The 17,744-nt window shown below is 36.6% G+C and overlaps 1 protein-coding gene across 2 annotated transcripts in view; it reads right to left on the bottom strand.

Annotated features, from left to right (window-relative positions):
- barc (RRM1_TatSF1_like and RRM2_TatSF1_like domain-containing protein barc) overlaps positions 1–17,744 on the bottom strand; it is a 98,372-nt gene that overhangs the window by 51,540 nt on the left and 29,088 nt on the right. For both annotated transcript variants that reach the window (XM_090383164.1, XM_090383157.1), the window contains exon 3: positions 16,081–16,273. In XM_090383164.1, the coding sequence (XP_090239290.1) occupies positions 16,081–16,273 (193 nt within the window). The remainder of the gene's footprint in view (positions 1–16,080; positions 16,274–17,744) is intronic.

The following is a 17,744-nucleotide window of genomic DNA, read 5'->3' as shown; positions in this document are numbered from 1 at the left end:
TTACTTCACACTGAAGTAAGGTGGCTCTCGAAAGGGAACTGCTTGAAAAGATTCATGGAACTATTTGATACTATTAGTGACTTTTTAAGTGACAAACCTGAAATGAAGCATCTGTTAACGGTCGATGGTAAAGCATTTGTGAGTTATTTAGCCGATATCTTTGAAAAACTAAATATATTAAATAAACAACTTCAAGGAACAAATAAAACTCTCGTCGATGCAAAAGCGAAGATATTTGGTTTCATTACATTTATTGAATTATGTCAAAAATATATTTGTAACAAAAATTTTGAACAGTTTCGTTGGCTGCAAAAATGTGAAGTGACTGATACCGCTGTACTTGTTATTGTCGATCATCTGAAAATTCTGTCCGCTGATTTAAAAGAAAGGTTTTCTGATTTAAAACAAATTGATTTTCCAACCTGGATGATGCAACCAATGTTAGTGGATTTGTCTGATGTATCAATGCAGTACCAAGAAGAACTCTCAGAAATGCAAAATGATGAGTCAGTTAAAACTTTATTCAATATAAAAGGAGCGATGGCATGGCTTTGTGATGAAACAGAAATTAAATACCCAAATTCAACCAACTTTGCAAGAGAGCTATTGTTACCGTTTCCATCTTCATATTTAGCTGAATGTGGATTTAGTGCCATAAATGATTTGTTCCTAAAGAAAAGAAATCGACTGGATATCACAAAACGGGGAGACTTGAGACTGAAGCTGACTAAATTGGAGCCCAATATAAAATCTCTCTGCGGCAAGCATCAAGCACAAGGGTCTCACTAAATTTAGTGCACTCATCTAGAAGTGACTTCACATGGAATGTTGAAATTATTAAACAATTAAATAATAATTACTAAAAATTAAAATATTATAAAAAAATCTTTCATATAAATTATTTTGTACTTGAATTTTAGTTGTCCATTATATGTTTTGAAAATTTACTTACTGTTTTTTTCTTAATAATTTCCTAATGATTTCTTCCTAAAACCTAAGTTTTGTGTCCTGAACAAGTTGTAATTAGGCTTCATTTAGGAAATAATTCAATTTTGAATATAAAAAATATGTATATCGGTGTTTCCCAACGTTACATAGGGGGCATCAGAATTTTAGAAAGACTTAGGTGGGGCATGGTAAAAAAAAGGTTGGGAAACACTGCTCTAGAGACTAAACATGGTTGACAGTGACCCATGAAAATAATCAGTGACTTAAGTCCAGTGTCTACAATTCTACCCAGACATAGTAAGAAGTACGTGATGAGAGTCCTGTCAATCAATTTATGCTGGAAAAACTATAAAAGGCTCATGGAAGGGAATTTTTCTGTGTTTGTTAACAGGTGAGATGATTTTTATGGGGATGGGATATGCTTAAATTTTATTTTTTATTTTTTTTATGAAACCCCCAAACACGAGAGGTATTAAAACCTATAGTACTTAGTACCGTGCTTGGGTTGGAGGTTGAGAAGACGAAAGGAGATATTTGTTGACATTAGACTTGAACTTCTGTAGACTGTCATTTTCAGGAAATACGTATGAAGGAAGGCTGTTCCAGAAAATGGCAGTTGAATGAATAATGAGAAAGATGAAAAGTTGGTTCTGTGAGGTTGAAGTTGGTCAGTAAATGGATGTATCTGTAGAAAAGACATGCAGCAGAAACAGTACGTCTATGAGATAGCGAGTGGAGAGACTGTTAGAGATGAGTCATTAATTAAGCTAACTGCCCTCTTGTGAATGGAATCTAGAAGCCTGAGAGAAGTTTTGGGGGCACCACCCCAGATGTAGGAACGATATTCCATGGTAGGACGGATTTGCAATTTGTATAGAGTGAACAGCAACGCTGAGAGCGAAAGAGAAAACCAAGTTTTTTAGAAGCAGAGGAAGCACTATTTGTAATGTGCTTGTGCCAAGAGAGATTAGAAGTCAGGGTAATCCCCAAAAGAGACATATCATCTTGCCCATAATTTGGAGTGTCACCAAAGATAAGCAAAGCATAGGAGCTGAAGAATCCTTTTTGCAAGATATATGACAGGACTCAGTTTTAGAAGGATTGAAATCAACTAAGTTGTTTTTGCCCCCACTGGAGATTGGCAAAGGAGCTGGTAGTGGATATTAGAGAAGTTGAAGCTGATTGAGCAGTGCAAGGTTTCTCAAACTGGAAAGTGGAATGCAATGTGCTATCATTGGCAAAACTATGGATAGAATTTCTGGTCAATGGAAGAAGGTCATTAAAGTACAAGAGGAAAAGAGTGGGAGAAAGAACTGAACCTTAGGGGGCCACCAGCATTAGTGGTGAAGTTAGAAGACAGAGAGCCATCTACCATCACCCTCAGTGAGTGGTCAGAGAGAAAATTCGATAATCAATTACAAAAAAAAATGCAGTTGCAAACCATAAGATGGAAGCTTGTTTAGAAGCCCTTTATGTCAAACATGATCGAAAGCCTTTGAGATGTCAAGAGCAACTGCTTGTGTTTCACCAAACTTTTCCATTGAATTTGTCCATAAATGGGTAACATAAGCGAGAATATCACCAGTGGATCGACACTAACGGAATCCATACTAGCGATCGTTGATCAGACGGAAGAATTCAAGGTAGTTTAAAAGTTGGCAGTTAATTGATTTCTCCATTACTTTAGAAAGAGTATAAGTAATTGCAATGAGCAAATTTCCAAGCAGAAGGAAAAACACCTTTGCAGTAAGAAAGTGAAAAAAGGTGGCAAAGAACAGGAGTAAGTTCAGGAGCACAGGTTTTGAGAACAAGTGGAGAAATACCATCAGGACCTGGAGTTTTCTTAGCATCAAGGTTCGTCAAAATCCTTCTGACATCCTTTTGATGGAAGACCACATGAGGCATTGAATAGAGCGTGTTGGGAATGGTGGAAGGTGTTTTACCAAGATCATTAATACATGAGTTGGAAGAAAAATGGGATGCTAGCAGGTCAGCTTTATCCTTGGCTGAAGTGACAATAGAACCATCTGGTTTTGACAGAGGTGGGAGAAGAGATGGGCAAAAGTTGCAGCCAATAGCTTTGGCAAGAGACCAGAATGCTCGGCTACCATTAGAGCAAGAGACCAGAATGCTCAGCTACCATTAGGGCAAGAAGCAAGTTTTCTACTCTTAGCCTGTTCAAACTCTAGTTTGGACTGATTAATAACTGCTTTACAATTGTTGTGAGCTTTGGTGTAGGCAGAAAATGAAACTGAAGAATTAGAAACAAGCCAATTACGGTATGCAACATTCTTCTCTTGAACAGTCTTAGCACATTTATTGGAAAACCAAGGTTTAGATAAAGGACGAGATTTTAAAGTGGAGTGTGGGATAAAGGATTCCATTCCTGCAAGAATAATTTCACTGACACAATCTGAGCAAACATTGACATCAGAAGTTTTGAAACAGTAATCCGACCAAGGAAAAGAAATCTCGCAGGTCATGCAAAATGGGAATTTTGCATTCTTGTAATGCCAAACAACACGAGGTTGGGAATAGCCATGAGATAAAGGCTCCATTGGAAAAGAGATAATCACCAAGTTGTGATCTGAGGTGCCTAAAGGACCACTCACTTCAACCGTGTACTTAGAAGGGTTGTTTGTGAGAAAAAGATCAAGCGCGTTGGCTGTATGGTTTGGATTGTCTGGTATTTTGGTAGGTAAATGAACAATCTGTGCGAGGTCATTAGTAATTGCAAAAACCTCAGCATCTTGACCAGCTGGGTCTGTGTGACTAGAGGAATGGAAGCCAGCTGAAGTTGTGAACATTAAAATTACCAAGGAAAATTATCTCACTGTTAGGAAAGTTGGACTGGAAAAAGTCAAAAAGCTCCAAGTGATTAGTGGAGTTAGGAGAACAGTAGAGACAACAGATGAATTTTACAGAATGAGATAGAGATATTTTAAGCCAGAGAAGGTCGAAAAGAGGAGATTCCAAATTACTCTGAATTACAACATTCAGAATTCTGAATTACAATTACAATATTCTCTGAATATTGGAATGTACATATGCACAAGTACCACCTTTGAGACAAAAGGAATCATACAGCAAATAATTTGGGCAACTGAGATGAGCAGTGGTTGAATCAACCGATAACAGATTCTGTCAGAAAAAGTACATGGGGTTTGGCAGACTGCAAGTGGAAATGGACTTTGTTGAGATTAGAACTGAGACCATGTATATTGGTGAAATGGACTAGGAAGTGTTTGGGAGGTAAATGGAATGGATGCAAGAATATTTGCTGATGCTATCAAGGCATTTTTAGGTGAGTTGGAAAACTGCTAGCTGAGGGGATACTCACATTAATAGTTTAACTACAGTTGAAGGCAGCCATGCTATATGTTCCAGTAGAAACAGTAGAAGTGATTCTTAAACTACTTATACTGAAAACTGTTTCTACTGGATATAGCAGCCTGGAAAGTGAGGTACTGGAGCTTTCAAGCACTGCTGGGGGGGTTCTCATGGAACAAGCAAATACATGTGCTGTGAGTTACTAAGAATAAAACCAGGTGCATGGAAACTTGCATGTACACTAATGTTAGGAGCATAGTAAAAAAAATTGATGAATTTGAAGTACTGGCGAAATCATCAAATGCAAACATTGTGGGGATAATGGAGTCATGATGCTGTTCAAATATAAGGGATACAGAATTTGAATGAAGGAAATACAATGTTTGTAAAAAGAACCAGGGGGTAATGCTCTTACTTAAGAAGAGCACAAAATCTAAGCCAGTGCATCTAGTTGACATGGATGGAAAGTGCAATGTTGAGTCTGTCTGATGTGACAAGTACTGGGGTTTAAAAAAAAAAAAAAAAAAAAAAAAAAAAAAAAAGAGTGCATTATGAGCCTCATGAATGTGATAAGTCAAAAGAAATACTGTACAAACAGAATGGGCCAATAATCCAGGTCTTATGAGAGATTTTAACTTTACAGATGATACTGACTGGAACTTGTGGATTGGTCACTCACACAGAAGCATGACTTGTGTATTTATTGGATGACTGTTTTTTTACACCAGTGTGTTAGAGAGGCAATGAGAGAAAGCAACACTTCTCATCTGATTATCAGCAGTGACTGCATGGATTAGCAAATTCTAAATTGGATACATTCAGAAAAGTAATCGCAGATGCTATTAGATTTTTATACTAACAAAGAGATACCATTCAAGGCTTAAACCTAAACAGATGAACTGAGACTAGTGGCAGTGAATAAAATGCATGCAATGCATATAAATTATTAGGTGACATTGAAGTAGTAGAATCAAACTGTGCTGTCTACAATCAAGTCACACAGGAAGTTAGGCAAGCTATGACAGATTACAATAAGTCTTTGGCAAAGAATGCAATGACTTCTTTACTTATGGATGCAACAGAAGAAAGTAACTGATTCACAGTGATCCACTATATATGGTTTAACTGATGATGATCCTGCTCAAGTCGCTGACAAACTCAATAAGCATTTTGCACCTACACTCACACAGGAAGAATTTTTTAGGGATGAGGATATCAGAAGTTTATCCAATTTCTGACATCCTGTTTATCCAATAGGATGCTAAATGATTTTGTGATAACTGAGAGGAAACTGGAAGAGAAATTGTTGAAGATAAACATACAAAATGCACCTGGAGTGGATGGAATCCAGCCAATTACATTAAGGGAGTAACAAAGGAGGTTAGCAAACCTTTAGCCATAATTATGAGAGCATCTGTGGGTTCTAGGGAGGTTCCCATGGAATGTAGATACGTGAACATATCCCCAATTCACAAAGGGAAACAAAAGGTGAAATGAGTAACTACTGACGTGTTAGCTTAACTTATGTTCTAGGGAAAATAACAGAGCCAGTGGTTAAAAAAGTAATGCAGGATAGTCTAGAAAAGAATGCAATTATATTGCAGTCAGAGCAGGGATTTGTTAAGTGGCAGTGTTGCCTGATCAATCTGATTGGATACCATAATGCAGTAACAAAGGTACAAGATGCAATATATAATTTTGACATCATATGTTTGGATTTCAGCAAAGCTTTTGACATCAAAGCCCATAAAAGACTGCTATATAAATTGGAGCTATGTGGATAGAGAAGCTATCAGTGAGAATCACCCAAAGAGAAGCTATCAGTGAGAATCACCCAGGATTCAGTGCTGGGCTCATTGATGTTTCCTACATTTATAATGATATTGATCAAGGAATATCAAGCTTAATCTCTAAGTTTGAAGGTTGTTAGGATGATTAATGACAGTGCATCCTTCTTCAGTCAGGTGCCTCCATAGCCAAGTGGGTAGGAGCAGCAGTGCATAGCACACGTTTCTTGATTAGACCGGGGTTCGAGCCTGTGACCACCAAATACAGAGGATGCGGAAAGGTCAGGGATTGACCACTGCATATCCACGGAGCAACATGGCCTTAGTTGCTAATGCACCTAAAACCCAAAAACAACAACAACCTTCCTCAGTAATCAGGGTATATCACTGCAACAGTATCTAAAAAAATTAGGCAGATGAGTTGGGAAGTGGAAATTGAAGTTTAACATTGAAAAATGCAAGTTAGTTCTGCATGGCACATTAATTCCAGATTAATGTGCAGTGTGGTACCACACTCAGGGTAGCAGAGAATGAAAAAGACCTGCGTAGGGGGGTTGTGCAGTCAGATATGAACTTCTCTGAGCAGTGCAGACCAGCTGACAGGACAGCCAGGTTTTGGTCAATAACATACAGGAATTTTGCCAGCAGGGATAAGGTGAGTAACCTGTTGCATAAGGCAATAGTTCACCACATCATTATTGCATACAGGTCTGGTAGCCTCATTTCAGGAAATGATGTGGATCTGTTGGAAAGGGTATAGAGAAGAGCATCAAAATCAGTGAGGGGAGCAGAAGGGTGCTCCTATAAAGAAAGAGTTCAGTTCTACAAATTGCAGTCTTGAGACTAGGCACCTGAGAGAGCCGATTGAGGTGTTTGAGACTTTGAATGCATCGAGTAAGCTCAATGCTAATCACAACCTTCTTTTTGCTCAGATTACAAATATGGGAGGCATAAATTCAAACTGAGGAAGAATGGTTCCAGAAGAGATTTCTTTCAGCCAGCAGGCAGTTGATTGCTGGAACAAACTTTCATCTAGTGTTGTAGGTGATACAGGAAGTTTTTTTTCTTTTCTGGCTGATGCTGTATAAGCTTGCTTTCTTGCATCATTTGCCACCACCAATACTAAAAATCAGAAGTTTTTTCCACCTTCCCTAAATGCAGTCAAGCTTTTACTACAAATAGTTTCCGAAGTGATATTTTTGAGTTTTCTTGCAGAAATTCCTTGTGACAACCTGTTGGGTGCTCGGCTACTGTCTTTGAAACTGTTTAGTTCTTTGCTTAAAGAGTGACATGGCATTGGACATGCTGTATTTATTAACAGTTCCAGCTTATTGGGTTACTTGTTTTTCTTCTCCTATTAGTTCAATAAATAACTACAGTCTTAGCCCAATTATTTTTTAAAAAGAGCCTTTCTTTGTCTTTGTTTAGTAAAGATGAGAACAAGAAACTCAATATTCTCTCAAGATGGATACTATTCTGCAAAAAGCAACATGTAATTTTAAACTTCATGTGCTGTGAAATGCACCAAATTTGAAATAAATCTAAAAACAGAACTAATAGTATTGGATATGTAAAATATGTTTAATTTTTTATTAATATTTATATACAAAATAGGCTGAAATATATGCACGTTTGAAATTTTGCACACTTAGCAGTTTTAAACTGGAAAATGGAAGAAACTAAGAGGGTAATGTTTCTATCTTGTCTCTGAAAATTTTTTTTGTAATTTTCTGCAGATTTTTTTTTTTAAATAAAATATGTAAAACATATATCATGTTTTAAAATTAATTTTTTTATTAAAACTTAATATTAAAATAATTACTACAATCTATTAAAATAAATGAAGAAATCAACATTATTTAAACAGAATTCAGAAATTAAAGAGTTGGGAACCTGTCAGGTGACCTGCCAGCATTAATCTTTTTAGTAGCCTTTCACTGTCTGCTGGTAAGACAAATATTTACACAGATAAATATAAAGATTTGTTATTGTTATTTTTGGTTTTTAGGAGCATTAGCAACTAAGGCCATATTGCTCCGGGGATATGAGGTGGTCATTCCCTGACCTTTCTGTATCCTCTGTATTTGGTGGTCACGGCTTGAACCCCGGTCTAATCAAGAAGCGTGTGCTACGCACTGCTGCTCCTGCCCACCTGGCTACAGAGGCGGCAGCTTAAATATAAAGAAAAGTGCATGTTTTTTGGTAATGCTTTCTTCCATGTATGTTTAGTAACAAAAATATTCTGCTTTTATATTCCATAATGTGGAAACTTCCATTCCTGTAAGAAAGTGAAATAAACAAATGGAAATGGAGAAATAAGGAACCAAAAAAAGAAGTCTGAAAATTTGAAAAAAAAAAAAAAAATGTTTGCACACTTCTTTTACCCAGCCACCAAAAATTAATAATATTAAAAATGATAAAAATTCAAGTGAGGTTATGTGTTTCAATGTGTGTGTGTGTGTGTGTGTGTGTGTGTGTGTGTGTGTGTGAGAGAGAGAGAGAGAGAGAGAGAGAGAGAGAGAGAGAGAGAGAGAGATGTTAATTAGAAAGTTAAATTGACAAACTTTAGGCACCTAATCTAAATCATTAGAAATGCCCACAAAACTCAGAAGTTCAGAACTATGTTATTAAACATAATTTTAAATAATTATTTAATGAAATCAGGCTGTATTATATCTGTAGGTTCATAATGGATGTCCTATATAACTGATCGGATTGACTTTGTGAATAAGAACACAAAACATTAAATTAAGTCTAAAAATTAACAGAGGATACCTTTTTAAACTTATACACTGGTGTGCAAAATTTAAGGACCAGTCAGGTTTTCACCAATAGCTGCTCATAGGAGTTGCCTGGATATGGGAAAAGCATATCAAAGGAACCTCATGAGGTACAGAAATGATGAAGCAAAGAACACAGACACAACAACGAAAACAAAACAGTACAGGGGGACTTTATTGAAAAATGGCAAAAGAGCACTGGCTGCCATGATACAGATGCATCACTGCCAAAGATGGAACAAAGGGAAGAGGTGGTCCTCAGTAGGAGATATGGCTCCCCCTAATGTTGATGCAGGCTTTGCACCGCCTCTCCATAGTTAGAACGATGTTGCTGATAAGTTCTTGCAGTAAAATCGTCCATTCCTCTGTCAGCGCCATCTTCAGCTGGTGAACATTTTCTGGTGGATGTTAGTTTTTGTTTGGTTATTTGGTTTTTAGGAGCATTAGCAACTAAGGCCATATTGCTCCGGGATATGTGGTGGTCATTCCCTGACCTTTCCGCATCCTCCGTATTTGGTGGTGAAGGGCTCGAACCCCGGTCTAATCAAGAAATGTGTGCTACGCACTGCTGCTCCTTCCCACCTGGCTACGGAGGCACCCTCTCTGGTGGATGTGGACATAGTATTAGTAATGGCCGCATGGTGCAAGAAAGTCTATGGCTTATGCTGCTCCAGCCAAAAAAAAAAAAAAAAACCCCGAATAGAACAATGATAAAAAAATAAAATAAATATATAAATAATAATAATTAATAAAAGAATAGGAAATTAAACCTATCATCCGATGCGCTTCCCTGACCCAAAGGTATTATCCACATGACCTTTGAATTTCCCCAAACTGTCAGCCTCTACCACCCATGTAGGCAACTTATTCCAATAATTTATAACTCGCTGGCTAAAATAAAACTTCCTGCAGTCCAATCTAAACATTTCCCCCTGTAACTTGAATTTATGTCCCCTAGCTCTAGCATCATTTATAATCTTGAAAATTTCTCCTCATTCATTTTACTGATGCCTCTCAGAGCCTTAAACACCTCAATCAAATCTCCTCTAAGGTGTCTAGTTTCCAAACTCTGCAACCCACATATTCAGTCTTCCTTCATAAGGATGCCCTTTTATAAGGCGAGTTACCCATCTTTGCACCCTTTCAAGAAGCTCGATGTCTTTCTTTAGGTGTGGTCTCCATACTTAAACACAGTATTCCAAGTGTGGTCTAACAAAAGCCTTATATAATGGAATTATCACGTCCCTATCTCTACTTGCAAAAGTTCGATAGATCATCGATAGGACACCATGGGCCTTCCTTGCAACTTGTTTACAATGCTCAGAGAATTTCATGTCTGACCGTATCGTAACACCCAAGTCCCTTTCCTCCAGTACTGGGTTTAGTTGAACTCCACCAAGTGAATAAGTTATTTTGGAATTACTGTTTCCCAGGTGTAATACCTTTCACTTTGTTGGATTAAAGCATAGCTGCCATTTTTCTGACCATTGCTGAAGTCTATCTAGGTCTCTCTGAAGAAGCTCAGCTTGACAGTGATCATTAACTACTCTACCAATTTTAACATCTGCAAATTAAGACATCACGCCCTCTATCCCTTCATCGATGTCGTTTATGAAAATTAAAAACAACAGTGGTCCTAATACTGATCCTTGGGGAACCCCACTTCTTACCTCAAACCAATCTAAGGAACAGCCATTTATCACAATCCTCTGCCTCCTGCCCTGAAGCCATCCTGCTATCCATCTAAGGATTTTCCCAGTGATTCCAACCTGTTCCAGCTTATAAAGCAACCGCTCATGTGGGACTGAGTCAAAAGCTTTGCTGAAATTAAATAAACAATGTCGAAATTTTTCCCTAAATCCAGCTCATGAGTGACCCTTTCAAAATAGCGAACCAGATTTGTTAAACATGATTTTCCCTTTACAAAACCATGCTGCATATCCTTGAGAATTTCAATTCGATCCAAATGATCCTAAATTCCACCCTCCATGATTTTCCCTACCACTGAAGTCAGACTGACAGGTCGATAATTTCCCACTTCACTCTCAGAGCCACCCTTATGTATGGAAGATACATTGGCACTTTTCCAATCCAAGGGAATCTCCCCAGAGTCTAGTGATGCTTGCATAATTAGCCTCAATGGTTCAATGCACTCACTTGCCACTTCCCTTAAGATTACAGGGTATATTCCATCAACTCCAGGAGCCTTACTGGCCTGTAGGCCCGAAAGTTCTTTCATTAAATAATCTTGTGAAATTTCAATATCATTAATTACATATTTTTCAACTTCGCTCCCACAATTTCCCATTGCCACAAAAGGTTTTTCATTTGTAAATATCGATGCAAAATAACTGTTGAGTTCATCTGCAATGGCAGCTGGTGTATTTAATACTATCCCCTTTCCCTTACGTAAGGGTCCGATCTGGTTTGTCCTGCTCTTCTTAGCATTTATACATGTGAAGAATTCCTTATCCCCCCCTCTTTGCTCTGTTTGCTAGTGATTTCTCATAAACTGCCTTTGCCTGTCAAACCTTTTCTGTGGCTCTATTACAGATCATCTTGTAGCTGTTATAGGCTTCAGTACTTTTTATTGCTCTGTACCCTTTCCATGCCACCTTTTTCTGCTCAAGTAATGTGGCAACTTCACTATTCATCTAACTTGGAACCCACCTCATGGAGTATTTTTTTAATGGTAAATACACATTCAAGGCAATTCACATGCTGCTAGGCATCTTCCCAGAGTGCCCCATATGTGTTCAATGGGATTCAGATTGGGGGAAACGAGCAGACCAATCCATACGAACAATGTCCTCACTTTCCAAAAGCACATCAACAGCTGCAGTGTGATGGGGTGTGGCGATATCATCCATAAACATGAACTCGGGGCCAATGGCACCTTGGAACAGACACACATGGGAAAGGATTACCTTACAGTAGCATGCACCGGTTACAGTACTGCCTTCCAGTATCTGGAGTTGTGTATGTCCATCCAAAATAACACCTCTCCAGACGAGACAATCTCGACCGACATATTGATCCCTTTCAGTGATGTTTACGGGGTGATACCATATGCCAATCTCTCGCCAGATTAGCTGACTTCCAGAATCGTTGCTAAGACTGAATCTATTATCACCAGTAAAGAGTACCTTAAATAACGATTTTGTGGTTGGTCCTTAAGTTTTGCACACCAGTGTATAAAAACACCATGGCTAAAGTGCATAATCATAATACAAGGTGTAGTTATTAGACACTGGACATGCAGCTACTACATACCAAGTGCGACATATAAAACAAAGGCACAGCAGTTGACCTTGAACCTTTCCCTAAACAGACATAAGGTAAATGGAGAGAAATAAGGGGAGTGCATTTTGGAATCTCTCTCTCTCTCTCTCTCTCTCTCCCTCCTCCCCCCCAATGAAGTTTAATAAAGTTAAATCTACTTTAATAATTTTTCTACACATTGTTCTTATGCTTGTTTGTTTGCAGACTTCTGACTACATTACATTTCCCACCACTTGAAGCTGAAAAATGACATATACCATGGGTTTAACATCAAATTCAGCAACCTAAGGACCTGGATGTTGTCATTTTTTGCATTTTATTTTTTTTTTGGATTTTAGATGACAAGTCTAACCAAACATGAAATATCAAAATTCAAGCACAGAGAAAGAGGGATCCACATTAGTAATGTGGCTGTCTACATTTTGATAAATTCATATGCAATTAATTTATTTTTTATTAAAAAGTTTTTCATTCTTGTTTATTCATTTATCCCATAGGCCACTGGCCAAAATTTGTAAACAAGAAACTTGGCACCACGGAATTACCAAAGTGATCACCCCAAAATCATTCATATAATACACTACACCACTCATTGTGATCATTAGCATTAGTAGAGGCATTTGATGCAAGAAAGCAAGCTTATGCAGCATCAGCCAAAAAAAAAAAAAAAAAAAAAAAAAAAGTAACATAAATAAATAAAAATAACCACTTCCACTTCACCCCTCTGTTCGTTCGAAATACCTGTCCAGCTGAGCCTTAAACTTATTTAGGCTATCAACTTCCACGACAAGGGATGGAAGTCTGTTCCACCCACCAACCACCCGCTGGCTAAAGGCAAACTTCCGCACATCTATCCTACATCTGTCTTTCCTCAATTTGAATTTATGCCCTCTCAGGTGATTTTTCTGAGCTAGAGGAAGAATCCCATCAGCATTGAGCATGCTCAAACCATTCAAGGCTTTGTACACCTCTATCAGATCACCCCGCTGGTGCCTAGTTTCCAGACACTGTAATTTGCAAAACTTAAGCCTTTCTTCGTAAGAGAACCCCTTTGTCCCATTCACCAATCTAGTTGCCCTTCTCTGTACTCGTTCCAGCAGCTCTACATCCTTCCTGAAATGAGGCCTCCAGGCCTGTATACAGTACTCTAGGTGTGGCCTGACCATTGCCTTATACAAGGGAATAATCACCTCCTTATCCCTGCTAGAAAAATTCCTATATATCATTGACAATACACCATGAGCTACTCTTGCAGCTCGTCTGCACTGCTCAGAGAACTTCATATCTGCCTGCACCACCACCCCCAGGTCCCTTTCATTCTCTACCACTGTCAGTGTAGTACCACAGAGTTGATACGTTGCTCTGGGGTTGCTGTTTCCCATATGTAGTACTTTACATTTGTCAATGTTAAACTTCATTTGCCACCTCGAAGCCCATCTGCTCAACCTTTCCAAATCCTGTTGCAGCAGCATAGTGTCAGTAGTGTCCTTGACAACCCTGCCAACCTTCGTATCGTCTGGGTTGTCAAGGACACTACTGATGAGGACACTACATCATGGATGTTATCGTTTGTATAATGTTATTACTTTTATGAAGTCCTGTTCAGATCTATACTAATACATTGAAAAAATGAAGTTTATTATAATCAACACTTCAAGTTTATGTTATTCCTGTTTTTCCTTATTGCACACATGCAACTGTTTTACAGTAGAGCATTAACCCATTTATAATTCTTGATTTTGATTTTTTTTTTTTTTTTATGTTTTTAATTGTTTGCATGGATTTCCAGAAACATTTGTATTGATCAATTTCTTAAAGAAAGAGTAGACAGTCAATTTAAAGTATTTTTTATTGCTTAATTTTATGTTTTCTTTCTATCTACTTCCACCTTTTTAAACACACATTTCCTCTTTATATCAATAAATAATGTTGAACAGCTGCATTCTAGTTTCATTGATTATTGTTATCAATTAAAATTGTGTCCCAAAGTGATCATAAGTGGCATCCACTGTATTTCATAAAAAAATAATAATAATAAAATAGCAAGGAGAAACGTATGGGAAATTTTTTACTGGACAAGATTACGTTTTACACTTTTTTTAAGAAATAAAAGTAAACGCTTTTTGATCTCCTTCCCTTTATGCAATCAACATCGAACACTTCGCCACTGCTCTGGTAGCTGTGGAAAGTATTCTGCAATGCCTTCAATTGTCTTGAAATCATTGCAAAAAAAAAGTCTCAGACACTGGATAATAACACTGGTCAACAAAGTTTTTGCTAATATGGGTGAAAGTAAGGCTTTGCTTTTTTTTTGTTAATTTGTATGTGCTGATTACAAATATAACAGTAAAAAGTTTCATGTCATATTTTTCCTATGTTTTTTCTAATAGAGTTTAATAAATATGCAGATGTCAATTTATCGGGCAAACCCGAGATAGAAAACAAACCAGTTTTCAGAGTTTTTTGGCTTTCTGGATGATCCCCACATCTGCACGGCATCATTGGCTGATTATACCCTTGAAGATCAGAAGAAAGTGGAAATCAAGAATGGACAAAATTTTCTGTAGCCATGATCAAATACTTTTAATACAGTACACACACATGCTTGTTATATTAACTGAATAGTCAACTGTACAGTACATAATTAGAAAAGCAACAATAATGAATACAGTGATAATAATAAACACCTGGGAACAGCTTTCCATGAGCCCTAAATAAATTTTGTTCTGTGTGCTTTTTTACTTCCATGTCAGCAAACGATACAGTCCAGAGGTAGTATTCTCCCACACTTTAGAAAGCAGTAGATTTAACTAACCATTAATAAAAATTTATTTCACAAGCGAATAAATGCATAGAATGACAACTCTAACTGAACTGTTGATAGAATTAAAGTTCAAAAATATGATTCAAAACACTGCCCTCCATTTTTATCAAATTAATAAAGGCCACCTTCTTTGTCAACAACAATTATTAAAGATTAATGAAAGAGGAGCAGAGAGAAATGTCACAAATGCCATTTAGGTTGATAGATGACAAACTGATCATAGCATAGCATTTCACCCTAGGTGTTTTAATGACTGTGTTTATATACAAAGGTAACTTTTCAAAAAAATAAATAAATAAATACAAAATAATTAAATAAATAAATTCGGTAAACTGTGGAATTTGACAGCAAGCAGAATTTCTATCATGAATAAGACCACAATGAATTTATTTTGTTATGGCAACTGAAAGTGCTGGTTGCAAAGAATAAATGTTTAAATACAAAGCTACTAATGGAGTTTTTGAAAGCATTAAGTTAAACATTGTTTAACTTCAATGTAATTCAATTTGGGGAACTAATTCGTCAGCAAAAAAAAACACCTTAACAATGTCTGAATTTCAGATCCTTTCAGTTTTTTATAGCCAGATTTTATAATACATCGAACATCTTATGTATACATCTTTTTAAATACATATTTTTCTTTGGCATCTTTTTATGTTAAATCAAATTTAGTGCATGCATGTACACATGCACAGAATAGCATTACCTGATAGCCAATTCATTAATTAGAGACAAAGAATAAAATTAAGCAGAAGTTGTCAGATTTTGAAAATTCTGAATTCAATGGAAAAACCATAATTTTACATGAAAAAGACAGTACTGTTTGGATAGTGAGATGGAGAAGGAATCAAAAAAGATGTCTCCTTCATAAATTTGGAGGGTTAGCAGCTATTCAATGTATACAGATTTCTGTGGTGCTTGGATTATGCAAGGTGCAAAAAGCAATGGACCATGCAGAGATGGGAGAGGAGGGGAAAGGGTAATTGTCCCCAAATACCTATGTTGTTTAAAAAGCAAACAAAAACATGCCTTCTTTAATTTCTATATAGCATCATAATTCTCTTAACTTTTTTGTTACTATTGTGTTTTGTAATAATTAAATTTTTGAAAGATCATTATTTTTACTTACCAGGCTCATTATTAGCTTTACGTTTTTCTGCAGATCTGTCTGTGCTGGCCTGAAGTTGGGAAAATGTTCCAGGCTTCTGAGATACTAGATTATTTGTAATGCTATTACCACTCTGCGCTGCAGATGCAGCAGTACTTTCACCTTGATTGGATCCATAATTAGCATGATAAGCTGCCAAGAAGTTTTCATCTAGCTGTAAAATGGAGTGTGTAGTAAATAGTTTTTTTTTGTAATTAATTTTAGCATGATTTCTATAACTTCCATAATTAACTACATATCACAGTAATGTTATATGGATAAATTTGAGGATTTATAAATAAATAATAATCCAAAGCAATCTTTCTAATTTCAAAAATTTATGACAAAACCAAGATACACTGAAAAGCAAATTACATGTAGACAAATGCAAAAAGGTTTTTGTAACTAATAAAGTCCAACTGCATTCAACCATGTGTGCTGCTAAGTACCTATCACCAAGACAATGTCTCAGCATGAGAGAGCATGTTGTGTACATACATACATTTCACAAAATATTAAGGTCAATATTCAAATGAGAAATTTGTAAAAGTAAAAAAAAATACTTAAAGTGAGCATGTCATTTGTGTATGGTATCAATCATTTACAGACCAGTTGCTGTTGCAATGGAAAACTCATAGGATACAGCAATAATGAGCACCTTTACAATTCTTTTGTTTCTGGACCAATAAAAAAAATCTATGTATCTTGTCATTCATAAATTGAACAATGTTCAAACAACCATGTTTGAACATTTTTTGAGCCTGCCTTCCCTCTCCCTTCCTATGGTGGTTATGCAATTTTAGTTTAGTTGCTGAGTGACGTGGGTTTCGGAAAACACGAGAGTTCGAGAAAAGGTTATTTGTTCTTACAAGTGGAAACGAAACTACTTCAACATATCACAGCAGACAAAAAAGTGTAAAATAACTAATTTTATTGTTGAATAACATATTTGTTTCTAAAATGTCCCAGCAGATGTGTTTTCTATTATTATTGCTAATAAGGTGCACTGGCCATTCTTCTTTGCTGAACAGATAGTAACAGTTACCTTAACACATTAAAACTGTGACTGATACCCTCGCTATCAGAGGTAAACTAGGGTGTTTTGGTTCAACAAGATAGCATACACCACCACAATTTTGCAAAGAATGGTTATAACATTCCAAAATCAGTAACTCCTCCACTACTGAATGAGACAAGGAAGGCCTGTTCCTTGGCCAGCTTATTCACTCAATCTTTCAAACTCCTTTGCCTTACCCCTCCCCTTCCTGTATCTGAACAATTTGGTGATTATGTAATTTCAGTGTACTTTTTTTTATTATTTTTTTAAATTTTTTATTTTATTTTATTATTTTTTTTATTTTATTATTATTTTTTATTATTATTATTGTTCTTTATTTTATTTTTTATTATCATTATTTTTTTTATTATTTAATTTATTTCGTTATATATATTTATTATTATTATTATTTATTTTTTTTTTTAATTGGTCTCCGTTCAGGAAGCTCAGGCGACCCTGATGGACACCTGCCAGAGAATAACGGGCAGCCTGGCTACCTCCTAGTGGTGTGTGCAGGCAACGTGTTGTCCCATTATTGATCCCACGGCCAAATGCCAGGACACACAACAGAACCCAACACAATACTACA

This window comes from Mastigoproctus giganteus, chromosome 1 (assembly GCF_048544385.1).
Source record: "Mastigoproctus giganteus isolate SK-2022 chromosome 1, ASM4854438v1, whole genome shotgun sequence".
Taxonomy (NCBI): Eukaryota; Metazoa; Arthropoda; class Arachnida; order Uropygi; family Thelyphonidae; genus Mastigoproctus; species Mastigoproctus giganteus.
Note: the sequence above shows the minus strand (reverse complement) of the source record. Positions and strands in the feature narration are given on the sequence as shown.